At 41.5% G+C, this 26,354-nt stretch overlaps 1 protein-coding gene across 1 annotated transcript; it reads left to right on the top strand.

Annotated features, from left to right (window-relative positions):
* The first annotated feature begins 1,247 nt into the window (after positions 1-1,247).
* On the top strand, positions 1,248-25,142 carry LOC139334065 (solute carrier organic anion transporter family member 3A1-like). The gene is made up of 10 exons (XM_070966811.1): positions 1,248-1,861; positions 4,572-5,031; positions 16,635-16,733; positions 16,973-17,242; positions 17,444-17,608; positions 17,802-18,000; positions 18,179-18,314; positions 18,531-18,703; positions 19,131-19,195; positions 19,786-25,142. The coding sequence occupies exons 1-10, from the start codon at positions 1,703-1,705 to the stop codon at positions 20,160-20,162; spliced, it is 2,103 nt and encodes a 700-aa protein (XP_070822912.1). The 5' UTR covers positions 1,248-1,702; the 3' UTR covers positions 20,163-25,142.
* Positions 25,143-26,354: the final 1,212 nt, after the last annotated feature.

Genomic DNA, 26,354 nt, shown 5'->3' on the forward strand with positions numbered 1-26,354 from the left:
ACAAACAAACAAACAGAAAAAACAGTTACCTAAATGCTCAGCCTTACACAGTAGAGGTTTCTATTTTTCTTTTTCGCCCACTACCGCATAGAAAGTCTGGGCATGTTGCTGAATAGTAGCCTATCCTTTACTCAAATTCATCTAAATTACATATGTAGGCCTGAAATAAAGCATGTTGCATAAAGTTATCAAGGCAATGACCATCTCTGGAAGGTAAAGATAATGCTGGTGATATGTTGCAAAGATGAGTATACAGCTGGTATAATATAAAAATATTTTATTTTCCTGACTTATTATTCATTTGTTCATTCTTTTCATTTGACCCCACCAGGAGAAAAGTGAAGTTTCCAGAGAGGTTTGCAGTGCGGTGAGAAACACAAACCTGCACCATGTTCTGTTAATTGACGGGGAATTTAACAAAGGAAAATAAAGCCTGGCCACTTTCAGGTTAATCCAGATATTTGGGAATGTGATATTATATTTCCATCTGAGAGTGAACAGCAAATCCAGTCACCTCTGACTCTGACCTCTAGATATCATGACCTTGGTGACTGAGCATCTTTATCTCTCACCTTCACAGTCACTTTGTTCTGTACATTTACACTAAGCTGCCTCATGCAACCTCAGTCTGCTGCTCCTGCAGCACTGAGTAGCTGTGGGGTTCAGTGTCTTGCTGCACCTCTCCAGATGCTGATGGAAAATCAGAGAGGACAGCGGTGACCTTCTCAAAGCGGGGTACCTTCTGGTGAATGACATTATATTGAACATAAGATAGAAAACAGCAGATTTGTGCAGTAGGAGGCTGGATTACTGTGAGGAAATGAGTGTCAAAACACAAAGTAATATGAAGTTAGTGACCTGAGGGCTCGAAACACAAGGATCCATTTCTGAAAGCTCCTCGCTGGTCTAATGGCCAAGTCCTACAAAGATGATGTCTGATGAAGGTTCACCTTTAAACCTGAACCCATTTCACAATGATATTGGTTTATTGTAGCAATATTACTCTGCAAAGTAATATAGGAGCACAGCATTTGTAACTGACAAGTATAAATTTGCTGTGTCGTGCTATAGTCAGTTGATTTGTCATTGTGTGTTTATACTGACGCTTCAGTGAAATGTTGCATTTCTTTGTGGCGATGATTTAGCTGAAAGTCTGCACAGGTAAAATGATGATGTGGGGAAACACGTTGACAGAAGGGGGAGGAACACAGAGACACACACACAGATAGAGAGATTACACCGCCCTCGCCGTGCTTTGGTCCATGGATGGGAGGAGGAGGAGCATCATAACACTGCCTGAAGGACGTAGAGCTGCGGCTCGGAACAGGGCTGAGAAACCAAATCCAGTCGGTACCGGTCCTGGGTGGAGATGTAACATCCCGGATGTGGAGAAACATCGTCCTGTAGTTCTACGTCGGGTACCAGAAGCCGTCATACATATATGCGCAACCTACGTATTTAAATATGATGTAGCCGATACGCACTGGCTGGGCAGGCAGGGAAGAGAGGTCGCAGACGGACTGTGCGTAATGCTGAGTGGACAGCAGTATTTCTCGCTGTATTTTCCAGCCTAGACGGGCTATTGTCAAAAAGATTCGCACCTCTTCTGCAGTGCGGCTCGTCATTATAACCAGATGCTCTCCGCCGGACCGGACCCGTTCAGTTTCATGCCGTCCAATCCGACCGGAGCCTGAGCCGAAGGATGCAGGTTAAAAACCAGATCTGCACAGAGCGGAGCAGCACCGACGACCCGGAGCAGGATGACAACCAGAAGAAGACCTCGTGTTTTTCCAACATTAAGATTTTCCTGGTGTCGGAATGTGCGCTCATGTTGGCACAGGGCACCGTGGGCGCCTATCTGGTGAGTTTGTACAGAGCGGCCACCATGGACACAGTGTCGGTCTGAAGGAACGTCGTATCTCTGTCTATCTCAGGTAACATCGGGTTAGCGCAGCGCCCTTCAACCCGGCGCAGCAGACAGTGAGGAACGATGCGGTGCTTCAGCTGATGCGGTTAATAATCATATCATTCTGATCACATTAGAATAATCACATTCTCCAGCAGCCATGGGACGCGGCGCTTTCACTGATTGATGACTTGCTGCGTATTATCCATCAGGCCTATGCACCACCTGCGTGATACAAAGCGCGTCACGGCGGCCGTAGGCTCCACGTTGCTGTTGGAGAATTGAACATGCGTACGTGGATGGTCTGTTGGGGAACAGGTTACGAAACGCTGGTCAGGGGCTTCATACAGCCTGCCTGCTCCTCTGCACCCGTTTGCGATGCGGGAGGCCTTTGACACTGGGAAATATAGGCCTTGGAGATGACGTGATCGCCTCAACAGAAGCGACAGTAGCTTTTATTGTCTCTCCAGAAAGGCTTCCTTATATTCTTTACTCATTTGCACATTTCCAGTCACAGTCTGACCACCATAATGCGCTAGTATGATGCACTGATATGATTACATTGGTGTCAGCAGAAGAGATAAGCTGCGTTCAGTCGATGAGCAGATGGCTAAATGAGTTTAGGAGTCAAAAGAAAATAAGAAATATAAGATTTCATGCACAATCAGTGATGCAGAGATGGAAATTAAAGCATCTTCTTTAAGATCATTCATGTTGAAAAAGATCTGTGGTAAAGATGTTCTGAAGTGTAACGAGAGTGCTGATAGCTATGAATGCTGTGGCCCAAGCCAACCACAGTGGGTTTTAATGTATTTGTGTGCTGATGTCTACCTACATTAGTCTGGCCCAACCACTCAGTGTAAATCTGTATGAATATGATAGATGCCACTTTCATCAGGATTATTATTTGCCTAATTGAAGCCGATTCCCCTGATAGCTGACAGCACCGTCTTGATACTATAAATAATTGCACGTGTATGTTGGGCTTCATTTTATTCTCAAAGGACAGAACACTTAGTTAACAAAGGATCCTCTCCTTCTGATTGTGAGTCATTACAGTAAAGATGGAGAGAAACTTCTTCGTTCACCGTCATATCAACATTTTCTGGGAGGGCATTTTAAAAAGGGGCAAAGTCAAAGGTCAGCAGCTCCACTCTGGCCTTAATATTAATGCAGCATTTACTTGCTGGTTTCGATGACAAAAACATGAAAAGGCCTAATTGGTATGAATAGACTCTGCATCAACATGAGCTCATCTCCAGGAGCCGGTCACTGTACACGGGCACATTTGCCAGAAGAGATGTTGAAAAAGAGGCCTTTTCAAGAAAAAGCTGCAAGAACTTGCCACTCGTGTGGTGAAGACTGCAGCTTGCAGAAACACCACTGGGTTAGTTTAAATGGGTTTTGCACCAGTCACAAATCTAAAGTGGATTAGTGTTTACATTGAAGACTGCAGTGCAGCGACCTGCTTTAAAATAACATCCCAAACCAAAAGTGCACCATTAGCAAATCCTGCTGCAGACAAAAGCACTGTAGAAGCACCGCCTATCCTCTCTTGTATAATATATCGTTGTCATCATCTTTTATTCTCTGTCACTGTAATTTAATTTCATTTAATTCAGCCACTTGCTTGGTTCATCATGTGTGGTGATTTTCCTCCTCTTTTTCCAGTTGCACGTTATTTATTACAGAGACAAGGCAGTAAAACTTGGAGTGTTTAGCAAATTAATTGATTAGTTGATCAACATCAAAACTGTTTTTGATATGCTGATATCATATATGTGTGATATGAGTTTGAGTTTGGTGTGACAGGATAAAACAAAGAAGTTATACAGAGAGAAGATGAATAGATAGCGTAGATGATCCGCCTGATTTCACTTGCATAGTCACGGTCTCGTTCTCCTTTTTATCTGGAATTGCATCAAGAAGTCTTGAAGCTTGATGTGAATGAGTCATTATAAGTTTAAAATGACTCCTGACCAGCCTTTTTGTCATCAGTCCTGTAGATGATTCACCACACATCTGATGCAAAGAGCCAGTCTGTCACTTCCACACACACAGCTGGTACGATGTGTTTGTGTCCGTTTGATAATTAGAACATCTGCATGAGGTTTCTTGCCTCAAGCCACACACATGCACATATCCCTTTTCCCAGGTTGGCGTCAGGCTAGCCTCAGGCTTGTTTTGGGTGTAGGAGGGGGAGGAGTGCGGGGATGAAGATGGTGGAAGCAGCCCACCTCGGCTACTGTGTGTCATTAGCAGGTTGCTGTCGTTGGTTCGAGCGGCAGATGGCTGTTTCCTGCCTGCTTTTACTGAAAAACACCTGACGCTGAATGGCCTACATTATTATTTGACGCAGACATTTAAATGAAATGGAAAATGCACAGAATTTATACTGATGACAGGTTGGTATTGCAAGTAATGGTGTAGGAACTATACAGTATTAATTGCTGAATATGTTAAGGGCTTAAACCTTCATTAAAAAGTGGGTTGGCTATGATGTCACTGGCAGTCCTAAATAGCTGCTATTTGTAAAAACACTTTTTAACACTTGCTCTCTCTCTCTCTCTCTCTCTCTCTCTCTCTCTCTCTCTCTCTCTCTCTCTCTCTCTCTTTCTCTCTCTCTCTCTCTCTCTCTCTCTCTCTCTCTCTCTCGCCCTCTCAGGTAAGTGTTCTGACCACTCTGGAGAGACGCTTCAACCTCCAGAGTGCCGATGTGGGCGTCATTGCTAGCAGCTTTGAAATCGGCAACCTGGCCCTCATCCTGTTTGTCAGCTACTTTGGCGCCAAGGCCCACAGACCCCGCCTGATTGGCTGTGGCGGGATCGTCATGGCATTGGGGGCATTGCTGTCAGCCCTGCCGGAGTTCCTGACTCATCAGTATGAGTATGAGGCCGGGGACTCGTGGCACGCTGAGGACGGCAGGGACGTCTGCTCTAACATCTCCAGGTCAGAGAACCGAGACTCTGGGTTAAAATGTGGCAACAGAGCCAACACCAACATGATGTACCTTCTGCTGATTGGAGCCCAAGTTCTGCTGGGCATCGGAGCCACACCTGTCCAGCCTCTGGGAGTGTCCTACATCGATGACCATGTCCACAGGAAGGACTCCTCGCTGTATATAGGTGAGTAGCACTGAGCTACTGTGGACAAAAACATATAAGTTGATTGTCACGTCTGTGTTTATGGCACATGCTGAAGCGTCAGTGAGAGAATCGAAAGCTTTTTGTTCTGTAATTTTCATGATGTCATAAAGTAGTGACACAATTGCTGGTGTGATGTGTTTCAAGGAATAGTTCCACATTTTGGGAAACATGGTTAAGATTAGAATGAATTAGCAGAAAGATTAGAAGCAGGGCAAACAGCTAGTCATTTCCTCATGCGTTACTCATGAACATGAACCTCTGCAGCTGTAAAAGTGCCAAAATGACGACCGTACGGTGGTGAATTTTACATAACAAAGTCCATCCATCCATCCATTTTCTATACCGCGTATCCCTTTCGGGGTTGCGGGGGGTGCTGGAGCCTATCCCAACCGTCAACGGGCGAGAGGTGGGGTACACCCTGGACCGGTCGCCAGTTCGCAGGGCACAAACACACAACCATTCACACTCACTCCTCGGGGCAGTTTTACAGTCACCAATTAACCTAATGAGCATGTTTTTGGTCTGTGGGAAGAAGCCGGAGTGCACCCCCCACGTATGCACGGGAAGAACATGCAAACAGCTAGCTGCTAGGTTTCAGCAACCAGGGTTCATTCAGCTGCCTCAGCTCCACCCACGCTCCACCTCTTTGCCCATTTTTGGATTAGCCAGGACTTTGTCAGGCACTGTTGCTGAGCTTCACAGTGGATCTTCAGAAAGATATAGGAGACGTGATGGAGACTATGTCCATTTCTTATACAGTCTATGTGTAACTCCCATTAAAACCCCAAAACATTATTACATTTCTGTTTATGTGCAGAATTGAACAAACAAGATGTAACGTGTTGAATAGTAGAATTTAGAGGTGCTGGTCGGGTTTATTTGCCCCCTTCCACTTTCTATGCTAAGTGAAATTAATTTTGAGCAAGCAAGAGTCAAGGCAAGTTTTAGCTTTGGTTAATGGGAAGGTGCGATATATCCAACCATGGTCACATTCAAATGACAATAAATGGAAAGAGACCCCTGAGTATTCCACAGGTCATTAGAGATATCATAACATATAAGATTATAGTCATACAACTTTTTATATAACAGCATTGACCATGACTAAGCCTTCATGCCAGCAAGCACTCTGCTTCTGATGTGCTCCTCAATCAGATTCTGAATCCAGCTCCAAAGATGTTGAAGGAGAAGGAATAGTACATGTATATGTATATGTATATGTATATATATACATATCAGTGTGGATTATTATCTTAATCCAAACAGAATATAATCAGTATGTCTGTATTCGCTAAAATATCTGATAAATTGTGTGGTGCTACCACAGTCCACTTCCCAGAGATCACTTCTCAGTCAGAGCAGCCAGTTATTTGACATCTGTGTGAGGATTTTCTCTAAATGGGCTTTATAATTCTCATGCTATTTTATCAGTTTTTCTTCAGTTTGTTTTAGACAAACCACAAATGGAAGACACAGATGATTGATACGACAAATTCCTTTGTAACTATTGGATTTGTGAAAATTGTGGCCATTTTGGTCAGTAGTGTTGGTGCCCTGGAAGCCTATAAGAGTAATCCACTCTTTCTGCTTAGCCTGTCCTCTTGTCTTCTCTGGCCCACATCAAGACCTAGTGTGTGTCATGCACTGTTTGCGTGTGCACTGTATAACTTTGTATCCAGATTGAAATCAGAATATTTTTAAAAGCTAGAGTAAACAAACATTAATGTGTCTTGATGTCACTGCAATGCACACAAACATTTCACTGCACGTTATGTGTTAGCATCAATTTTATTACCTGATTTAAAGCAATGTGATTCTTTGCTTTTACTGTATGCATAGGATTTAGGAGGTGAGGGAGGTTTCTGTGATACTGTGCTGTACAGTATTGACCTTTTTTTTTTGTCCTACCCAGATAATGAGTTTGGCCAGTGGATGAAAATATCCCAGCTGGTAAACATGTTAGTTATGTGTGAGGGGCTGCATGAATCCATCAATACTTTGCTATTGTGTGCTCTGCTCTTCTTTTCTGAATGGTGTCATGCTGCTAAGTATTTAGTGGCTAATTTGTGCCATGGGTACAATGCAGCAACAAATACAATTTGTAATGGTACAGTCCTCGATTTTGTTTTAGCACCCAAATTGTCTTCCAGCTCACTGTTCATTTGAAAAAGCTCATTTGTGGAAATTTGTGGATTTTCGATTACATGGGTGCGACGACAGAATTATGCGTTTAAGGTTAGAGAAGCGGGCTGTGAACAGAAGATTACTGACTAATGATTTAAGATCCAGTGTTTCCTGTATTGTCGTGCTTGACAGGGAAACTGTGGGTCTCATCCTGTCTTCTCTGACATAAGCGCCCTTGACGAAGCACTTTATTCCCAACTTCAGCAAATGTTGAGCGGCCAGCAGCAGAGGACTGCAGTTATACTAACAGCAGGAACCAAGAGGTCGACATAACACACATTACAGCTTGTCTGCCAAAGTTGCCAAGGCAACAGTACAGAGACAGGCACTGAGGCTACAGTATGTGCGTTCCTGTTCTTCTCACCACTCAGTGCCCTGCCAGCAGCAGAGCTCCATCTGGGGAGATGAGGAGAATGAGACAGAGGACATGCTGGAAAAAAAGACAGACATTTCCATAATCTCCAGAAAAGAAACGGAAATATAAAAATGTTTTTTTTTAATTGTTTTGATAATACAATTTCAGGTGGTAATTACATTTAATAAGGTAGAGCTTTTTCTCACAAAAGCTCTGCTTCTGCTGTGACTGCATGGAACGTGCAGCTGTGCTACAGTTTATTTGTAATACAAATACTGACAGTGGGAAAATACACTGGTCAGTCTGAAAAGTTATTCTTTATTGTCTTGTTCTTATTTTTATGAATGCAAGAATAATGTTATTTGTTGTGGGCAACACTCAATTGCAGATTTTTGCAGACATTCAGTTATTGTTTGATAATGTAGACCAGTAAAATCTCCAGTGCATTAAAACTTAAAGAGCTGAAGCAGCAATAAGTCAAAGCACAGGTGTAGTTAGCTGTTATTCTGTAAGAGTTCTGGTGCTGTCCTTACGCTCCTCTTCTTGTGGATTCATCAGCTTGCCCTGATGGGACCAACAAATGCACTAAAAGAAAATAAAAATTCAATACTGTTGGCTGCCGTGTGGCTAGTTACTCCTCCTCAGAGGCTTCTCTGCTAGTCCTTGGCTAGTTGTGTTGACCCTGCTTGTGTTTCAGTGCAGATCTCTTGCAGGGTGAGAAGGCCTGCGGTTTGTTCTGTGCATGCTTTGATCTGTACAGTCTCTGCCAGCAGCGTTCAGGGTGGAGGAGATGAGAGAGGGAGGATGGAGGAGAGGAAGGAGGGCAAACAAGGCTAGCAGAGAACCCAACAACCCACCCTACCCCCTGCTTGGCTAGAGGCCAGCTCATACCAGATGCCCGATGTTAGACATTACTCTTGATATTTCTTTGCTATTTCAGGTACTTTAAAGGAATTATGAGTGAATATGATGCGCTAAGCCTACATTGCTTTGTTATAATGTCATAACCCGTTAGCACAACTACACATTTATCATCCTACAAAAATCAAATCAAGTTTTATGAAAAATTAATTGCATGTTTTCTTTTTGTTTATCTTGCAAATGCATATAGGTTGATTTGGAAATTACACATTCTGCTCTCTTTTGAGGGAGAAAAATCTGATATATTGAAATTACATTAACATTAAAGCAAGACTAAGCCACTCCAGCCGTGTTAGCAGCTCTGTTAGCCTGTATTCAATGTTAACATCAGCTTGCTAGCATGCTCATGTTTAGCCAGTGTGATGTTTAGTCTGTTCAGCATAATAGTGAAGTGTATTACCATGCTATCATTTGCTAGTTAGCGCTGAACACAAAGTTGTAGGGCATGTGGTTCATTTTGCAGGTATTTAGTACTGGACAAACTCAAATTTATCTCATTATGGTGCTAGGTGAAATGGAAATACATCACAACATTTACTAAATTTTATCCAGAGAGGAGCATGGATATCTGAACCTAATTTAATGGCAAATTGTCTAACTGAAAGGTGAAGGAATCATCAGTAGGATCATGGGTGTCTGCATTCTTACAAAATGTTCTGTGGCAATCCATCAAATCGTAACTGATATTGCCAAAATATTCAAACTTTATTTAATGCTCTGGCATGGTATTTGACAGCAAACTGGAAAGACTAAATAAGATCTCTGTTGGACTTTCAGAGTCAGAATGGCCTGTAAGCGTGAATCTGATTGTGTTTATGTTACCCTGTGACGGACTGAATCTGACAGTCCAGTCAGTCAAACAAGGACGTCTGTTAACTGCAACCTTAAAAAAGTGCCACCATTTGTTGCTCTTTCTTCCTCTTCACTGACTGTCAGTGGGTTTTAATTTGCATATATTGCATTTGGAATTGAAATCTTGACTGATTTGGCATCATGGCCACTGTTCTATGTCCTGGCTCAGTGCTCCGCGGCCATTGTCAGTCCATCAGGAACTGTTTCTTTCACAACATCCCCCAAGCTTCTTCGACACTTATTAGATTGTCTGTTATTCCTTTCACTGCACCACCCCCTCTCTGTTCTCTGTTTTTTTGACAATCCAGGCGTATTGATTGCCATGGTTACCTCCCACAGTGTGACTGCTGGCTTGTCTGTTATGGCTCTGTAATTGCATGGAGTGCAGTCCATATAGAGTACATATGTACAGTACTATGGGCTTCACAGTAGTATTTCTGCTGCTTCCTGTTGCCAGGCTCTAGGCGGAGGCAATGTTTGACCAACTTGATGTATGAAGAAACTGTAAGGTTGTATGAAACTCCTGAATAATGCAGCGAGACAGAGCAGCAGTTAGGAGTTGTTTAGCAAACATTTAACCATATGATTAAATATTAAAGCAGCGGCTCTCCACGGGCTGGCTAACAAACCAGATGATTGAAGCTGCTCTGCCGTGGCCACATTTTCACCCCCACGGATCAATACTGCCTGCATGATTGAGGACTCTTCCCACTTGTCATGGCTCAAATCCCCCAGCATGCATCTGTCCTGTATCTGTTCTGTGTCAGTACTGTGGCCTGTTGGTCCTCAAAAAGGTTTTCACATGGTGTCTAGTACACACTATGTGTGTGTGTGTGTTCTTTCCTCCCTGTGTGTCAGTGTGACCAACACATCAGGCAGCAGGCTCGTAAGAAGAAACAGAGACTGTTTTTTGAATTAGCTGACCATCAGATCATTGTGCCTTCTGGCAGTTGAAAAGGAAACAAAAATAGATTAAAAGAATTATATTAATGGAGCAGCGAAACGCTGCAGCATAAGCAATAAAGAGTGGGATCTGTTTCTCAGACACTGCAGTGCTTTGAGCTAAATGCTAAAGTCAGCATGCTAACATGAGCACAAAGACAATGATGCTGATGTATAGCAGCAATAATATTTACATTGTTCACCATCTTAGTTTATTAGGATAGCATGCAAACATTTGTTAATCAGCACTTTACACAGAGTAAAGCAGAGGCTGCAGGTTTGTTTATATTTCTAAGTATGGGACAAATTACAATTTTGACCTAATGATGACTCTACATCAAAGTTAGAGTATCACCAGAGTTATTGAAACACATTGTGTGCAGAACCTGAAGCCTAATTTCAGGGTCCATCCAATACATTTAAGGCATTTCACTCATGACACAGGAAAAGTCAGGGACTCACCAAGGTCATCAGCGTTCATGCTCTGGACACTATGGAGACGTGGAACAAATTTCATGGTTTTCCAACCAATAATGAACCTGCTTAATTAAGGCGGTGAACACAGTAAACATACATCAGCATGTTGGCATTCAGTGTAAGGATGCTACCATGCTAACTTTGGCATTAAAGTACAGCATCGCAGAGCCAGTCGCTGTTATTACTACATCAGACTAATCACCAAGCTTTTTCTAACACGGGTTTAAAGGAGGTTTGTTCAGTTATTGAAATACTTGACAAACTCACATTTGACTTGCTTTTCAGCACATCCCATTTAGACCTTCCTATTATTATGTTAATGCACAGAAGTACCCTCAGACTAGGCTGGATAACAGGAAGGTTGAAGGTCTGCAGTAAAAGAAGCAACAGTACAATATATTAGAGTACATGAGTGCAGAGTACAGTAACCTATTGTGCATAACAGCATCTTAAAGTATAAGAGCAGTCGGAGCCCGCGAGGCCCAGCTCTGCAGCCACCGGGTCCTGCTTCATATCTTAGCATCTATTCATCGCTGTAATGCGTATAATGAAGCTCTGTGAGGCTGCAAGTTGAGAGTCCACTGCAGCAAAATATTTTTACTCCAGCGGAGTTATTACTCTTCCACTGTAGGACAGTAGAGGAAGGTATAAACACTGACTCAGCACACACTGTCCAGACCAGCACAGGCTGCTTTATATATGCACCTTTTAAGAGCACCTTTGCCAAGATACAAAGTGCCAGTGATTGAACCGTGTCATAATGTGAGTCTGAGTGAGAAATTATTCATGTGCTGGCAGTGTGAGCAGGTAGAGGAGCCCTGTCTCATACAGTATGACCTTGCCTCTGCTGCATTCATTACAGCTTGGTAGAGAACACAGGAGAGGGGACTGGCCTTACAATCAAGTTAAGCCTGAGTTACATCATGTCTGGTTTTATTAGACCAATGTAAGAATATCAACAATGAAATGACCAAGTGACTACAGTTTTGTATTATTACTCCAAAAGAACTGAGCTGGCCTCCTTTACATACACTCCTGGTTTTAAATGCACACTGAGTCTTCAGTATTCTTTGGAATCAGGGCTGTCCTCAGTGTTTTTTCTAGGAATTTGGGGGTTTCAGCTCAGTTGGGGGTTATCTGTAAATTATATAATTAGAAACATCACATGGTTGGATTTTGTAGGCTCTTTGTAGTATTTTAGACTCAGTATATTTAAGCCTAACTACTTTTAGGTCAATGAATAAATTAAGTAAGATAACTTGAAACACTGTTGGTCCCCAGGAGGAAAATTCAGCAAATTAAAGTAGTAAGTAAATAAAACATCTACCAGAATATATTTTAACCTCCAAGATGGCTTTGACAAAATATTACAGCATTTAGACTGTCTTGCTGGGAAATAAAATGAAAAGGAAAAAAAAAAAAAAAATCAAACTGATCAAATAAAATAACAAATCTAATGTAAAAACTGAATTGAAATTGTTTTCAGCACCGTGTCCACGAGGTGTTGATTTAACTGTGATATATCTGAGGCTGCAATTCGTGTTGATGTCGCATATGATCGCATTATATTGTAACATGTTTGTAATATTTTCTCTTTCCCCGTGTATAGATAGAAATGAGCAGGAAAAATTCATGTTATTGGTAATTAGTCAGAGTTTATAGAAAACCAGGCCCAGAGAGCATGCATTACTGAACCTATACAGTATATGTATATTATTATTCATATTATTATTATTATTTCTGTCTTATTTTGTGTGTATAATATCATATGACATCTTGACATCACTGTGCTTTGTGATATAGTAGCACCATTATAATTTTGATATGAAAAGTAATATATTCTGCACATTTAATGTTTTATAGTAAAACTAATATTTAAGGAACAAACTCAATTATACATATTGTATCAGACTCACTTAACTAGACAATCTCACAGTGAGAAGGAGTCGTCAAATCCTCTCCAAGCTCTGGGCTTAAGTGGAGTGTCTCCACCTGCCTTTTCCAAATGGCTGGGTCAAACGAGCTGCCGGAGCCTTGCACTTACATGGATACCCTCTAAAGTCCCCTCTAAAGCTCCAAGCCCTCCCAGAGTGTCTGTGTGTGAATTATACATTTCTCTTACAGTTATTTTCAGTCATCTAGGTTCATGTGACACAAAGTTACTTTGGCATAGACAGCCCGCATCTGTGCGAAGATGCCAAAGGAATAAGGAATAAGCATATAGTCGAAAATGAACTCATCTTCCATTAGTTTGTTGTCCAGCAGGATTGCATTACTGTAGCTTGACTGTTCTCTCTAGCCAGTCTTGTGTGCGTTTGTGTGTGTGTTCATTGTCACAGTGCTCAGCACAGCAGTCTGTGTTTGCATAGAAACAATGGAAATCCATTAAGGATCTCTGGAAAGCCGTGTGTCTCTGAGATGGCCGTCAGATTTCCCACATGTCAACCAACAGTCTTCTTCGCCCTTTTAAACCTTTTCCACTTACCTTTTGCCATAGATTTTTCCTGTGATATACTGGCTCTGTTGATTTGAGCTAGAAATCATTCCAGACAAAAAATATACAGTACATAAATCGATTTAATTGTCCACAGCCTCTGTGTCTCAGGGTACAGCAGCACAAACATGTGGCATTTAGTGCATCCTGTCTGCAATCCCAAACCAAACATTTGGTTCCAAAATAAGATTAGCAGTCTCTGTGACAACTTCTAAAGATGACCGACAGAATATATTATAATCAATAGAGGTCGTTTTTAAAGGAAACATGGAAACACAGTCGAGTATTTAAAAAATGCACTCTGTAATATATTGTTGCAGAAATATTTACTCTGCATTCTATTTGTGCCACCCTGCGTGAGTGTTGCTGGGTTTTTTTTAACAAATAATATCATCGCTACTAAATAAGCTTTCTCAGGATGATTATTCTCAAAGACCTGTTTTACAGTTGTGACCCGTTCCCTGTGCCTGATTCTGATGATTGCATGTTCCTTCAACCTATTGACAGGTGGTGATACACTGTAGATCAACCAAGACACTGAAAGCATCTGCAGCTTTCATCCACGGCTGCACCAAGGCAGAACTGCAATCATTGGAAAGGCAATAAAATCAGAGGGATTTACATTCGGCCTCTAATGAGCAATCAGACGTTAAGCCAATTATTTAGGCCAAAAAAAAAAAAAACACGCTGGTGTTGATTTTTAGAATTTGAAAATGTGTTCCAGCATTGTTACAACGGTTGTTGTTTTCATCCATCCATCCATTTTCTATACCGTGTATCCCTTTCGGGATTGTTGTTTTCAAAATGTGTGAAAATACAATGCAGCAACTTTAATTTCAGTGCAAGATCAGTTTAAATTAATATGCCTTGAAGTCATACTTTGATACTTTTTTTTGGAGGAGTGCTAAATTTTGTATAATTTTACAGGGGTAGACCACATTTGAAATATTCTCCCGTACAGTTTGTACATTTTTTATCTCGTCATGGTCTCAATCCATAAATGTAATCATAATTTTAAGACAAAATCAAACTCCCAAGTCCTCTGCCATTTATTTTTTTAGTAAACATCACTTCTGTTGACACAAATTATTATAGTTCTACATTGCTGCCACGCAGTAACAAAGGTTTAACTGTATGGTTACAGCTCCAGTCCCTCACTCTTCGTACAGTACATTATTTTACTGCCATGAGCCTTCCCGGGTCTCCCAGGAATGGGCCTTCAGTGTACCAACTGTTGAGTCCTGAATGCTTCTCCTGATGGGTGTCCAGCAGCTGTTGCTGAAGGATTATGAGCTGTCTGTCTTTTCTCATGGCGTAACAAAGCTTACTGGTAATTTTCCATCGTCATGCTTATTGCTGCTTTTGTCATCAGCTGTGTCACTTTGAAGGCCAATCCAGGCTCTAACTTTATTCCCATGCATACATGACATAGTAAAGACATTTTCCACTTGTTCACTGCCATGCTTGTGTGTGTGTGTGTGTGTGTGTGTGTGTGTGTGTGTGTGTGTGTGTGTGTGTGTGTGTGGTTGTCTGTGCGCTCCCTGCATCACATACATTATGGATTAGTTGTGCTGTCCTGTGCTTGTCTGTGATTTGATCCTAGTGGAAGGCAGAGTTGGAGGTGCGAGGTTGTTCATTGGTTGGCTGTTGAACTGGCCCTGTTGTAACCGCAGACCGCTGTCACATGACTTCAGCCCCGCTGGCATCAGTGACTCTGCTGAAATGAACATAATGCATAGCTGACAGAGGAAGTCAGACTGAGTGAGAGAGAGAGGGTAACTATTGGTCAGAGTGTGGTCACAGGTGTGTCAATGGCAGGCGCTCGTTCTACGTCTCTGTTCCAGACTGCAACAGCTCTGCAGTGAAGTGCCAAGGAATTTTGTACAGACTTTGATGGTCAGCTGTGTTTTCGGATTGATGTGACAAGTTACAAAAGATAAATATTTGAGTGTAAGGCCCAAAATCTGTGACGAAAAAAAAAAAAAGCATATGGATGGGTGGCCATGCTGGCCTGGGTATTCAAGGTTCTGATCATGAATCACCATGTCCCTCATTTCTTGTCATCTCTACTCTACTTATAAGGGAATAAAAATACCCAGAAATGCTTAAAGATAATTATGGATGAAATATATTTTTTTTGCTTTCCAAATTTTCCAATTGGTGATTACAAATCATTAAAGCTGGTTGTAAAAATGCTTCTTTCTGACTTCTTTATTAGATTTTACTTTAGAAATGCGTTGATAACACAATGAAAAATAAAGCTGCTGTTCCTCTCTCAGATTTGTCACTGGCGATAATCATTACATCCCTCACAGAAAAATTGACTGGCTCGTTCTGTCAGTGGGGAGCAGCCCTCTCTGCTCAGGCTGCTGGAGCTCCTATTGTTCCACGTGCCACCAGCATGGATAGCTGAGATTCACTGCCACACACGCACACACACAGTCCTGCACAGTCTGCTGTTGCTGACTGGAAGCCTCTCAGCCTCTGGGCTTAAACAGGGCAGCTTTGCTTTCAAGAGAAAGTAAACCAGAGCTACTGATTCAATGGTTCCCCACTGCTCTTACACTAAGAACCCATTTCCTGCTTGATTATTTATAATTCTGCTCGATAATCTAGTCTTAGATCAATTACGCAGTCAGTGGGAGACTTCTGACGAAATTTAATGAATTCAATATTTAAAGGTATGCATTCAGGATTTTCCCAAAAAACAATTTATAGACTCATACAAAAGTAATCCCTCTCAATCATGAAGTATGAAGTGTGACCCTGCCCTGTCTGTATTTTCTCAAGTCTTTTTATTTCGCTGTGCTTGGGACATTTCTGGGCTGCAGTCTTTGAGCAGTGGGTGTGCAGCCTCCACACAATTAGAGCCTGCAGGTGAGACTGGGACTTTATATAAGCGTAGTGACCAAGTGTCAAACGAAAGCAGCATGCAACCAAGAGGAGGCTATGAAAATGGTTGACACAGTGCCAATAACTGTTTGTTCTCCAGCAGTAGCTGACAGTTCCTGCATAGCACACCTCTAATTTTTCCTCGAGTATTTCCTTCGCAGCCATATAATACATTTAACGACAGAATACCGCATATTTAACAGAGGGGCCTTAGTGATAAATGCTGTACGGTTGATACAATGCTGCCCCCTGCTGAAAGATTTGGTGAAATGCTTTTTTGGTTTGTGGACCCTGGGTAGATTTTTCATTTTAGTTTTTAAGTATTCCTCTCACTGTTCAGTTAAGTTATCTAAATTAAAAGACTGCAAAAGTTGATGTGATAACATTGAATTTTTTTTCTGCTGCTGCTTCATTTAACTGACTGATTACTTTATGCTTTCTTTTTTCTCTCTGTCTTCCTTGCAGGTATTTTGTTTTCAACATTAGTGTTTGGCCCGGCCTGTGGCTTCATCTTAGGTTCTGTCTGTACCAAAGTCTATGTTGATGCTGTCTTCATTGACACCAGTGAGTAGTCATTTCTCGACATCCTTTCTTGAATGTTATTCATTTTGCAAGTATTGCAATAGTTTATTTATACTGACCCTACTGGGAAAATGAGCAATAATAATATACCACAACGGAAACAGGCAGAATGTATTTCCTACTTCTCCTGGGAACCATTTCTTTAGATTGATCTGAAATTTCATCTTACAACATCATTCAACATTCATCCATTGAGTTAAATTCCCCTCCCTCCTGTCCAGGTAAGCTGGACATCACCCCAGATGACCCTCGCTGGATCGGGGCTTGGTGGGGCGGCTTCCTCCTCTGCGGTGCCTTACTCTTCCTGTCGGCCCTCTTCATGTTCGGCTTCCCCCAGGCGCTGGACGAGCAGGACATGGATGGTGGAGGGGAGAGTGAGCAGGCCATGCTGCCTTCCTCCCTGACCCTGGAGTACCAGGGCTCTAAACCCAACGGGGCCATTCATGGCTTTGATATGAACAGCGGACTCTCTGTTTGTGAGCATCTTAGAGGTAAGCAGAAACACAGACAGGAGGAGATGCTATGAAAAAAAAGGCTGAAGAGAAGTAGAGATCTTCAAAATATAACAAATAAGAGTTGATTGTTAATAAAAAATCTCATCATCATTTTTTTCTCTTTTTATTCCTGTCTTGCTACCTGTTCTGCTTCTTATTGTGTCCCCTTTTCCTCTGTTTTCTTCTCCTCTGACCCAGTAATCCCTCGGGTAACCAGGCACCTTCTCTCTAATCCGGTGTTCAGCTGCATCACGCTGGCAGCCTGCATGGAGATCGCTGTGGTTGCTGGCTTTGCTGCCTTCCTGGGAAAATACCTGGAGCAGCAGTTCAACCTTACCACCTCCTCAGCCAATCAGCTGCTAGGTAGGTGGCTCATAATCTCGTCTGAGTGGAGGGCAAACATTATTTGTTCCCAAAGGGTTTTACAATCAGGGCAGGAGTGGCAGGATGATGTTATAGAAACGACATCATTCGTGCAGTGCAGAAGCCTCTGCGAAGGAAGACACCAGTAAAAATTGTTGGGAAACATTTTACACCCTTGTCTTGTCCTCCCCAGGAATGACGGCCATCCCCTGTGCCTGTCTGGGTATCTTCCTTGGGGGGTTGCTGGTGAAGAAGCTGAACCTGTCAGCTCTGGGCGCTGTCCGCATGGCCATGCTGGTCAACCTGGTGTCCACTGCCTGCTACGTCTCTTTTCTCTTCCTGGGCTGTGACACGGGACCTGTCGCCGGGGTGACGGTCGCCTACAGCAACGAGTAAGCAAGGACACCTACTGATATTTCAAATAGATCGAGAAGTGAGAAAAAGCAAGTCTGCAGAAAAACTTAACTTTGATTGTCAAATTGTTCCTGTGAATATTCCCATTTGATGTGAACATCGTAGATACAGTACGGTATATTTACTCTCTAACGTGACCTTTGACCTCCACCATAGGACACTGCAGTCCTCGCAGCGACCTGAGTCACCGTGCATCAATAGCTGTAACTGCTACACAGCATCAGTGAGCCCTGTCTGTGGATCCAATGGAGTCACCTACCTCTCAGCCTGCTTCGCTGGCTGCACCAAACCAGTGAGTGGAGAGGTCAACACTTGCTGAAACCAGCTGGATCATGACTGCCTCGAACACTGAAGAGCACAAATTAAATGACAGTCACAAGAAACATATATATATATATATATATATATATATATATATATATACACAAACCATACCTACAGTGCAGCAGTCCTGCTTCAGATCAGTGGAATAACAACATTTCGATCTCATTTCTTGTCTTTGTGTCAGAACCTGACCAGCTGTACATGTATAGCCAGCAACAGTGAAGATGCAGTGGCTTTACCAGGGAAGTGTCCCAGTCCAGGCTGTCAGCAGGCCTTCCTCACGTTCCTGTGTGTTATCTGTGTATGCAGCATGATCGGAGCCATGGCCCAGACACCCTCTGTCATCATCCTTATCAGGTATGGAGACCTGCTGCTATACATAGACTGGCCACAAGAGGGAGCTGGTGACACATATGGTTGATCAAAGGCATTCTGATGGAAACAGGACCACTTTAATCATCCCTGGTACAAACACTGACCCATTATGTTATATATAGTGTCAAAGAATATTGTAGGGTACAGAACAGACGGATGAGAAAATAATTGTGAATATCACTCAACATTCATATTCTTATTCAGTTGGTTTTTTTTTTTAAATGGTTTGTCATTTCAGAAAATCCACTTATTTTCCTTCTTACCAATTAGAAGATTGATACCATTCTCATGTGTATTTATGGTACATATGAAATTACACACAGCTTCCAATTGGCTTAGCTTAGCATGAGAAAGGAAACAGTGGCTACTTGCCACAACTGAGTATTTCCACTTCTGTCTTTGCTTCCAGAACTGTGAGTCCAGAGCTTAAATCGTATGCACTTGGAGTTCTGTTCCTGCTGCTGAGACTGATAGGTAACCAATCCACTTTTTATACTTTCCTGCCATGCATTAATATCCACAGGAAAACAAGGCTTGGTTCTTCATTTGTATTGTACACATTCTGTTAAAAGCCTCACATTGCCGTGTTTGTCCTGTCTGTCGTGTTCATGTCATGTCTTTCTAGTTCCAAAAAGTTGGGATGTTGTGGAAAGCATGTTTTTACCTGTGGAATGTTCCAAACAGGTGTTTTCAGAGCATTCTGCAACTTTCCCAGACTTTTGTTGTTTCTGCCCCAACTTTTTTGAAACATGTTGCTGCATTAGATTTACAAAAAATCACTGAAGCTGATGAGGTCAAACATTGAATATATTGCTTTTGTACTGTTTTTAATTGAGTATATGCCAAAAAAGGATTAGCAAATTTTCACGTTCTGTTTTATTTATCTTTTGCAAAGTGTCCCAACTTTTTTGAATCAGGTTTGTAAATGTCAGAACAATTTTTCACCTTGGTTGAAATGAACTTCATTGTCCTGTCTGTGCGGATAAGAAGGAAACCTGAACTCAAACTGGTATGCTTTTTGACCACTTGAACTGCTGTCTGTCCACAATCTGCTCCTGCTCCAGGCTTCATCCCCCCTCCTCTGATCTTCGGCATGGGCATCGACTCCACCTGTCTGTTCTGGAGCACTGTGTGTGGCGAGAAGGGAGCCTGCATGCTTTATGACAACGTGGCCTACAGGCATCTGTATGTCAGCATCGCCATTGTGCTCAAGTCATCAGCCTTCCTCCTGTACACCACCACGTGGCAGTGTTTGAGAAAGAACTACAGGAAATACATCAAGAACAGCGAGGGTTACCTCACACCCACCGAACTCTTTGCCTCCAATGTGACTCTGGACAATTTGGGCAAAGAGATCACCCAGAACCCAGCCAACAGGACAAAGTTCATATACAACCTGGAAGACCACGAGATGTGTGACAACATGGAGTCAGTTTTATAGTGGTGGTCTGCACTGGGACTGTAGCCGAAGCTGTTAATGTGCAACTGATCTGACGTGTAGAATTTCTTTGGTGTCGTATCCGTTTGGAAGAACATTCTCAGTAAGGGTCTTATCTCCTCACCCAAACATCAGACATAATGATAAAAATGAAGAGAAGTCCCCCAAAATGCTCCATATCCACACTGCATTTATTTTTGCCTTTGACATACAGATGATCTGGTATACACAATATCATAAGCCAACTTAAAAACATTTCTTTTGGTGATTTTTGGCATTTTAGCCCCTTAATTTGACAGCAGAAAGAGATTAACAGCAAACATCTGGAAAGATAGGAGGAGTGACATGCAACAAATGTCCCCAAACACATGTGCACCAGGGATGTTGCAGCTACTGTGTCATGATACTATCTTCTTTAGTTCAATTTCATTTTCCCACACTTGAATTTATGCAGTGCTTCAAACACTGCAGTTTTTTTTACAGTTTATTTCATATTGCCATTATATTAGCTTTTGATTTATTACGAGGCCAGAGTTCTTTGAGAAGTCTGAAATTTTGCTTATTAATTAGCTTTATTAGACAGTTTATTTTCCTCAAGAAGGAAGTTCTTCTCAGGTCCAGCTGTCAGAAGCAAAGAATGACAGGTAACATGATGATGCATATTTAAGATCATGGTTGGAGCACTTTTTCAGATAAACAGAACAGAGAGTCGCAACTTCTAGACAACCCACCTACAGACTTGTTAACAGACTCGCTTCAATCAGTTTCATTTAAAGACATTACATTTGACACAATCAATAGGAAAAAACAGAAATGCATTGAATACAGAGACCAAACATGTAGGAAAACAGGCCTGAGAACAGGCATAATCCCAGTAATTAAGAATAAAGATTAAAGAAATCAACACCAGAGTGGTCACAACTCCTGGCGGCCCTGCTTCCTGTTTAAGTTGTTAAAGCCTCTGAGGTCAGAGGACAGGAAAGAGTGAATATATAAATATTATATACAAGTATAGACAAAACACGAAAGACCAAAAAACCCCTCTACCCACAAACCGAACAAATTTATCTCTAACCCATTATACAATAACTGCACTTTTCTTTCATCGTAACTCCAGTGACCCAAACCCAGATACAGGAGGCAGTGGCAAATGACTGGAAAATGTAGTTTTAAAGATAAGTCACACTGGTAAGTTTATTGTTCAGTTTCTTCTTGTAACAAAAACTGGTTTTGTTTTTCATTTTGTGCTACCAGTCATTTTTGCGAGAGTAGAGGTCACTGCTCCTCCATGTGTGGAGTCTTTCTCAATAGCTTTCAGTGTAATTGACCTGTTCTTGTTCCAGAGGGCATTTTAGCGCCTTTGTTGAAGGTAGAGCAGTGTTGAGCCTGTATGTAATAATTATCCCTTCACAGAGTCATTGTGTGGAGGTTTCTTATGAATGCTGGATGAGATTCTGATTTTCTGTTTCAGAGCCACAGAATGTTTTTTCTTTTAACTTCACACCATTTTGTTGATGTTCAGTCTTTTTTTCTTTGACAATTAGAGAAATTAGGTGCAACTTCCAAAAGCAAATTTATAAAAAATGTCCTTCTAGGTGTTTAGCTGATGATCTTACCAAAAGCGACAGATTACAATAGAGGATATAGGAGTTGGCACATAGGTGGCACACCTATGAATGGCTGGACAAGACATGAGCTGATTCAGTAACTGAACCTGTGACACTTCAGTTACATGACTGTCTCTCTTACCACTGATTTGACCGTACCACCATTGTAATTCTGCCAGGAACACTCATGTCAATGGCAAATTGAGACATGGGGTATAATTCCACTCTTGGCGACGCCCCCTGCAGCAGTAATGCATGGAATACATAGCAACATGTTAAATAACAAGCAGGGAACATCACCAATACGAATCTCCAGGGTACATGTGTGTAGTAGGGCCAAAGCAGATGGAGACTTTGGGGGAGGGGGCCTTCATTAACAGAATCAGAAACAGCAGCAAAGCTCACGTGAGTGGACAGAGTGAGAGTGTGAAAGCATTTAAGTAGAACGCCAAGTCAAGCCAGTGAAACATGATGATTGTGGTGGGCTAGCTGTCAGCAGACACAGCATAGCATGACGCACGGTGTCCAGCCGGAATTAGTTCATTTAAAAGCATGCTGGTAACGCATGCAATAGTAAAAAAGAAATATGACTAAGCTGCACAGACTCTGTGGTTTGGTGGCCATGGTAATGGTTAAAGACACATTTAACTCGAATGGCCTCCAAATTCTATTTTAGACCATGGAAAAGCTTTATAATGCATACTGCATTGTGATGTTGACAATTTTTAGCAAACCTCAGCAGACTCATAATCACTCACACTGCAGTGATTGTTTAAACACAGATGGTTTCAGTTTTTTAAGGAATTCTATGGGATTCTTATTTCTGACATATCCAGTTTATATAGAGAATATATTGTTTTTCCTGGCTTACTTTGTAAGTATTTAATATGTTTTGCATCAAAAATATGGACCTTTGTCCAGTCACTCATCATTACAGTATATTTCATTTCTAAAATGTCTAATCCCTTTGATGTTTGGAGGTGGGCGTTAAGGGAGCAGTTCAATGTTTTGGACTATAAAATGATTCACTTTCTTGCCAAGAGTTAGATGAGAAGATTCATACCAAACTCAGGTTGGTTAATGACAGTACACATGAGAGCCAGCAGCTGGTTAGCTTAGCATAAAGACTGGAAAGACGGGGGAAGCAGTCAGCCAGGCTGACAGGTTAGCTTTAGAGGAACTCGTAGATGGTTTTTGTTACTGGTGCCAGGATAGCTTGTTTTCACCTGTTTCCTGTCTTTGTGCTAAATTAAGATAATCAGCTGCTCGTGGTAGCTTCATATGTACCATACAGAAATGAGAATGGTATCAGTCTTCTTATGTAACTATTGGCTAGAGAGCAAACATAGTTCCAGAACTGTTCTTTTAAGATAGTTAAAGCCACCTTCAAAGCTCCATGATTCACTTTCATTTTATGCTGCCACTCATGTTTTATGAGTCATTTTTTTGCAAATGATGTAAATTATTTTGGATCCACACTATGATGTATTTAGCACTTCAATGAAATAATAGTATAAGACTCAAACTATACATTCATGATGCTTCAGCATCATAAAAAAAGAATAAAAGAAGATTATATCAAATGGAGAAAACAGATGATAGATAATGTCGGAGATCAACAATGGACCTACATTCAACACAGAGCCATGCCAAACCAGGCCAGACTGAACTAAACAAAGGTCTGCTTGGCTTGATGTGAACTACAAGAGTATAAGTACAGATTTTTAGCACCACAGTGAGACTTGAATTCTTAAAATGGAAGAATTTTTGGGCACAGTGTTTCCACGCTTCAAATTTGACCGTGTCTGATGGGAGGATCGGCTCCCAGCAGGACATTCAGGACAGCTGGACATTATGCTGAGATGTACAAACAATGGAAAAGGAAGCCTCTAACCAGGGAAGGGGGTGTTAACTAACATTACCAGCCGGCTGCCATCTCCTCCTCAGCAACCCCAGACAGGTGGCGCTGTCTTTGATAACTGTAATGTCCAGTGTGTCATAGTGCTGACTCCTCTGTATATAATAGTGCCATACAAGTGCCAAAGTGACACCATAGAAGTGTTCTGTAATGTCCTGCAGAGAACTTTGTCTCACCACGCTGGAGCTCAGAGCAGATCCTCCAGCTGTATGTAGCCTTTCTGTGATATCCCTCTACTTACTTTCACCATATCATACAAAAGTTTCCCAAAAACATATGCCTATAAAATATTGTATATGGGTCTAGAAAACAATATAATTTAGGATGTAATAACTGTTAATATGTAGGACTTTTCTACTAGTGAAGGTATTGTCTAATTTAGATGAATCTCTCTTTCCATCAGTGGCAAAGCTGATAACTGTTTGTTGCTTTGGTCCAAATAAAAACAATTCTTTGCTTGAAAAAAGTGGCAACAATGTTAAGCTATAGCCTGACATTGTACAGTAGATAAGGTTGATCGTAGAAAAACAGCCAAACTTCACTGATAGCAGTCCTGCACCTGTGCCTGGATATTAAGCTCTACTCTGAGACTTTCTGATGGGAGCCTATGTTGTGCCATATCAACCTGTGCACTGTAATATCGCGAAGAAGAAGCCAACATAATCTAGGTCTGTCTAATGCGCTGGCAAGTGTGACAGCGCCTGCTTGACCTGGTATTCACCTGCGGCGACAGGACTGTTTTGCCTTGTGATGAGAAAATAACTTTGGAGCGTTTTTTTACATCCTATTTTTCTCATTATTCTTTTTTGATGACCTTGCCTTGTGGTAACAGCAGATTGACTTTTATAGCGGATCTTTAGTGACAGAAGTATTGACATATGAAGAGTTTACTGCCAAAATACGACATTTTACGGGCAAAAAGTCCTGAGGTTTATCGTTCAAGAAACATTTTGACATCAGTGGACAGTTATCTTGTAAATAGGTCCGCCAGTTGTTTTTGTTGTGATTAATTATTTCCTACAGATAGTCAGTTTTTGTAAATGATGGATGTTATTTTGGAAGCAAACTCTTCATATGCAGATAGATAATCCTTTGGTTTGAGCCTTTGGCAGCATGTTGCCTTTGATTAAAGTGAAACCACGTGCTAACCATGTTAGTGACGGTTTTAGAGTGATGTGTTTGCCTATGTTGTGGGTGGTATTCATCATGTGAATTTCATGGCCCTTTGCAGAGTACCTTTGAAAAGAAAAGGGAATTGAAATAGGAAAATATCACCTATATTTTCAAAGCATCACTAAAGATTTTTAGATATGCTCTATTGCTTCTTTGATTTGTTTTCTCTTTTCTTTAAGTTATATGAATTTATATTTAAAAGCTTTATGTTCTGTATATTTTTTGGAAAAGATTACATGATTGTATGTTTATTGTAAATACATTAAATATACTATTTTTGTTTTTAATAACCCCTTTTCTGCCTGCCTATTATCATCAACTCTATGATGATATTCATCAGATCTCACTGTCACTGTGAGGATGTTTTCACACCACTGAAATAGCAGTTTTCATATTCAATATGCCAGAATCACATTCGCTGTTCTTTCACCAAACACCTGCATCGTTAAATACCAGGATTATGTTTCACCAGATAATGTTCAGCCTACCTGTCAGGATCCTCAGTGGCTAGAACAAGAGCCTGCAGCCATAAAACACAAAGTAGAACTGAAGGTGAAAGAAATGTCATGAGTGACGCAGGTATTTCAGCAAGAACCAAAATACTGGACAAATTCTAACGTTGCCAGGCGAGACATTACCAACATCATTAGAATTCATCCAGAGGCGGATATGAATGTTTGTACCAAATTTCTTGATAATCTGCCCAATAGCTGTTGAGACATTTGGCTCAAAACCACAAATGTCAACCTCATGGTGACGCTGGAGAAAAAGTCAGGAGATCACCAAAGTCAGAAGGATTCATCCCCCCAGGGGGAAGATGAATGCCAGCACAAACTTTCAAGGCTTTCCAATGATTGTTGAGCTTTTTCCATCTGAACCAAAAAGTGGTGGACCAACCAACAGACCAACTTTGCCGTCCCTAAAACCATCTGAAACACAGCAGCAAAATGACAGCATTTGGGTGGAGGGTAATGAATTGGCCTCCCCGCATGTTTGTTGGATGAATGAATTCAAACCTGGGGGTTGGGGCCCCACAAACGCGCCACATTATAAATTTTAGGGGTCATGAGATGATAGCCAAGATAGAAAAGACCTTCTTCGGATTACAATCAAACAATCTGAAAAGGGAACGTCTGTCTCTGAAGTGCTCACAGCTTATATACTGTATTGTTGATATGCATACTGTAATGATGGGTCGGTAGAAATGTGCTGGCTATAAGAGTCACAAACAAAAGGGAACCACGGCATAAGATGATGATATGTGGAATATTGTGGAATCCAGAAGACTTCATTTTTATTTGTTTAGACATTGCTTTTCATGCACAGACAATATGATGTATGGTTTACTAGTCTCAGATAAGGTGAAAGGTCACATTTTCTTTTCTCGTCTAAATGCATTGACAGAAGAAGATAAGTCCTGACATCAGTTTAATCGAAATGTGCTTGTGCTTTGCTATGATCTAATTTCCTGTCATCCAAGCCCTCTGGTTATCCCCC

This window comes from Chaetodon trifascialis, chromosome 1, assembly GCF_039877785.1.
Source record: "Chaetodon trifascialis isolate fChaTrf1 chromosome 1, fChaTrf1.hap1, whole genome shotgun sequence".
NCBI classification, from domain to species: Eukaryota; Metazoa; Chordata; class Actinopteri; order Chaetodontiformes; family Chaetodontidae; genus Chaetodon; species Chaetodon trifascialis.

What these genes read in the sequence shown, in the direction of transcription:
- LOC139334065 (XM_070966811.1), top strand. Translation starts at nt 1,703, where the DNA reads ATGCAGGTTAAAAACCAGATCTGCACAGAGCGGAGCAGCACCGACGAC. An exon ending in TGTTTGTGAGCATCTTAGAG is followed by an intron (nt 17,243 to 17,443) that starts GTAAGCAGAAAC and finishes CCTCTGACCCAG; the next exon opens with TAATCCCTCGGGTAACCAGG. An exon ending in ACGGTCGCCTACAGCAACGA is followed by an intron (nt 18,001 to 18,178) that starts GTAAGCAAGGAC and finishes CCTCCACCATAG; the next exon opens with GACACTGCAGTCCTCGCAGC.